Here is a 2,895-nt window from a genome sequence, read left to right on the forward strand (position 1 = left end):
TAATTATAAATATTTTTAATTTAGTTATTTATAAGTTTAATTATTTTATTATTAAATTTATATGTATATTATATTATTTCCATATCCGTGGTTAATGTAGTTGTGAATTGTTATATATATTAGATGTATACGTAAATATGGAGATGCATATTTTATAAAAAAGAAAAAGGTGTAGAATTGAGGAGTGGGGTAAAGAATATTGAATACGACAACCAACATCCGCATCAACCTTCATCCTCCTCCTCCACACTCTATGACTCCCTTCCCTTCCCTTCCCTTCCACTTCCCCTTCTTTTCTCTTACTCCCACTCTCTCCAAACCCTTCCTTTTCTTAACTCTCTCTCATAATTCTTCAAACCAGGGAAAAGAATGGGCGCCCCCATTTCCCATTTTGCCCCTATTCATTTCCTCTATTTCCTCCTCCTGTCCTCCCCCACCATCCTTGCCCTAAACTTCTCTTCCCTTCTCTCCTCCTTCCCTGACCTCTCCGATTTCGCCGCCCTTCTCTCCGCCTCCGCCATCTCCTCAGATCTCAACCACCGTACCTCCCTCACTCTCCTCGCCGTCCCCAACTCCTACCTCGCCGCCTCCTCCGATCTCACCCACCGCATCCCCCCTTCCTCCCTCGCCGATCTCCTCCGCTACCACGTCCTCCTCCAATACCTCTCCCCTTCCGACCTCCGCCACATCTCCCCTTCCGGCAAGCTTGTTACCACTCTCTTCCAGACCACCGGCCGCGCCACCAGCGACTTCGGCTCCGTCAACATTACTCGCAACCCTCTCGATGGCGTCGTCTCTGTTCACTCTCCGGTTCCTTTCTCTTCCTCTAACGCTACGGTTCTTACTCTACTCCAGAATCTTCCTTACAATGTCAGTATCTTTGCGGTTAATGCTCTCCTTGTCCCTTATGGATTTGATCTCATGGCTTCCGAAACTCGTCCGCCGTTAGGGTTGAATATTACTAAGGCTTTGATTGATGGCCATAATTTTAACGTTGCTGCTTCTATGCTTTCGGCTTCTGGTGTTGTTGAGGAATTTGAAGCGGATGAAGGCGGCGCTGGGATTACGCTTTTTGTTCCTACTGATACAGCTTTTTCCGACCTTCCCGGAACGGTGAAGCTTCAGTCTCTACCGGCGGATAAGAAGGCTGTTGTGTTGAAATTTCATGTTCTTCATTCTTATTACCCTCTTGGATCCTTGGAATCCATTGTGAACCCTGTACAGCCGACTCTCGCGACCGAGGATATGGGCGCCGGGAGCTTCACGCTCAACATTTCGCGAGTGAATGGCTCGGTTGGGATCAATACAGGCATTGTTCAAGCGTCAGTGACTCAAACGGTGTTCGATCAGAATCCCGTTGCCATTTTTGGGGTTTCGGAGGTGTTATTGCCGAGGGAGATTTTCGGGAATAATCCAATGATGACGGCCAAGCCTAGGAATGAAATTGTGGCTAATGCTCATCCGCCGGAAGGAATGGCTATGTCGCCGGAATCCAATGGACCACCATTACATCTTTCATCTCCACCTGGATATCGTGAGGAAATCCGATCGGTTGCCACCGCTAATGGCGGGGTGAATTTCTTCCTTACTCTATGTAGTTGTTGTTGTATAGCATTGTATTTAATTCAGTAGATTAATATTTGATTGATTTTTCCCCGTGATAATTGTTTTCATATTACGGGTTTTTCTTCTTCTTTTTTTCTTCTCCCTTTCTATTTACACGACGAATTGAATTGGGCTACAAAAGCAGCCAGCCAAATTTTTCTGTTCTTGTAATTGTTTCTGTCGATTTCTATCTCTGTCTCTGGTGTAAATTAAAGAGAGCATATTGATTTTGGGGATGTGGGTTTGTTTCAATTTTGGATTTTCTGATTTATGAGAAGCAAAAATGGTGGATGGAAGTGGGAAAGAAGAGGAAATTGAAGGGGATTTGTTTATTTATTTTGGTTTTGTTCAGAATTTATGATGATGCTGTGTATTGAGAAGTTTGTTTCCTGTGGCACAGAGGAGTTGCTTCCTCATCTGACTTTCTTCTTAACAGATGAGGTTTTGTTTGTTTCTTTGGTTGCTGCAGTTTCAGGGCTCTAATCTTTACAAGGCAATCTCCCAGGATGAGCTCAGGTTATTTCCAATCATATTTCTTTTTTTTCTTTTTTTTTTCTTTAATGCCTTTTAATTCATACTTTGGATAGATATATATATTTTTTGGATAAACTCAAAACCAAGTCACTACTTCATTTTCATTTGTATCCTTTGAGTTTGATGTAGATTTTTGGCTACTTGCTTTTGAGCTTTTTGGCTGCTGGGAAAACTGTATTTTGGATATTTTAGTCTCCAGCTGATATTTTTTTTTAAAAAATTTTATTTTAAAATTTATCACTGTACTTTCTATGTAAATACCCTTACGATAGGGATAGGGACTTATTTTAGGCACTATTTATGAGTATTTTATCAAATAATAGAAATTATTTATGTTGTTTTATCAAACCATTGAATTATAACTTTTAAATTATAGGATCAAATTCTTGGAAGAGTTAAAAGAGTTAAGTGCAGGGGGTTGTATTATTAATTAAAAAGGATGATTATTATTATTATTGAAAAGAAAAAATAGATAATATAGGTTAGGTGGAATGGCAGCTAGAAAGTGTATGTGCCCCCACACGTGAAGGGGGCCCAGAGTAAACAAAAGGTGGATGACAGGATGGCATTATCTGGGCTCTCCACCTTTGAATGGACCATTCTGATTTTACGCAACTTGACTTGTTTATTCTCTTTTAAACCCCCCAACTAAATGGACGATCAGGATCAAACCAACTTCATCGTCTTCCTCCTTCCATTTGCCCACCCAATAACTATTTCTTTCTGCTAATTCCAATATTGGATAATAACATTTTC

At 40.9% G+C, this 2,895-nt stretch overlaps 1 protein-coding gene across 1 annotated transcript; it reads left to right on the forward strand.

The window, feature by feature from the left end:
- Positions 1–254: 254 nt before the first annotated feature.
- On the forward strand, positions 255–2,243 carry LOC120083775 (fasciclin-like arabinogalactan protein 4). Its single transcript, XM_039039641.1, has one exon. The coding sequence runs from the start codon at positions 370–372 to the stop codon at positions 1,630–1,632; it is 1,263 nt and encodes a 420-aa protein (XP_038895569.1). The 5' UTR covers positions 255–369; the 3' UTR covers positions 1,633–2,243.
- The last annotated feature ends 652 nt before the right edge of the window (positions 2,244–2,895 follow it).

The sequence above is a fragment of the Benincasa hispida genome, chromosome 8 (assembly GCF_009727055.1).
Source record: "Benincasa hispida cultivar B227 chromosome 8, ASM972705v1, whole genome shotgun sequence".
Taxonomy (NCBI): Eukaryota; Viridiplantae; Streptophyta; class Magnoliopsida; order Cucurbitales; family Cucurbitaceae; genus Benincasa; species Benincasa hispida.

Excerpts from the sequence above, each read along its gene's own strand:
- LOC120083775 (XM_039039641.1), top strand. The coding sequence starts at position 370 with ATGGGCGCCCCCATTTCCCATTTTGCCCCTATTCATTTCCTCTATTTC.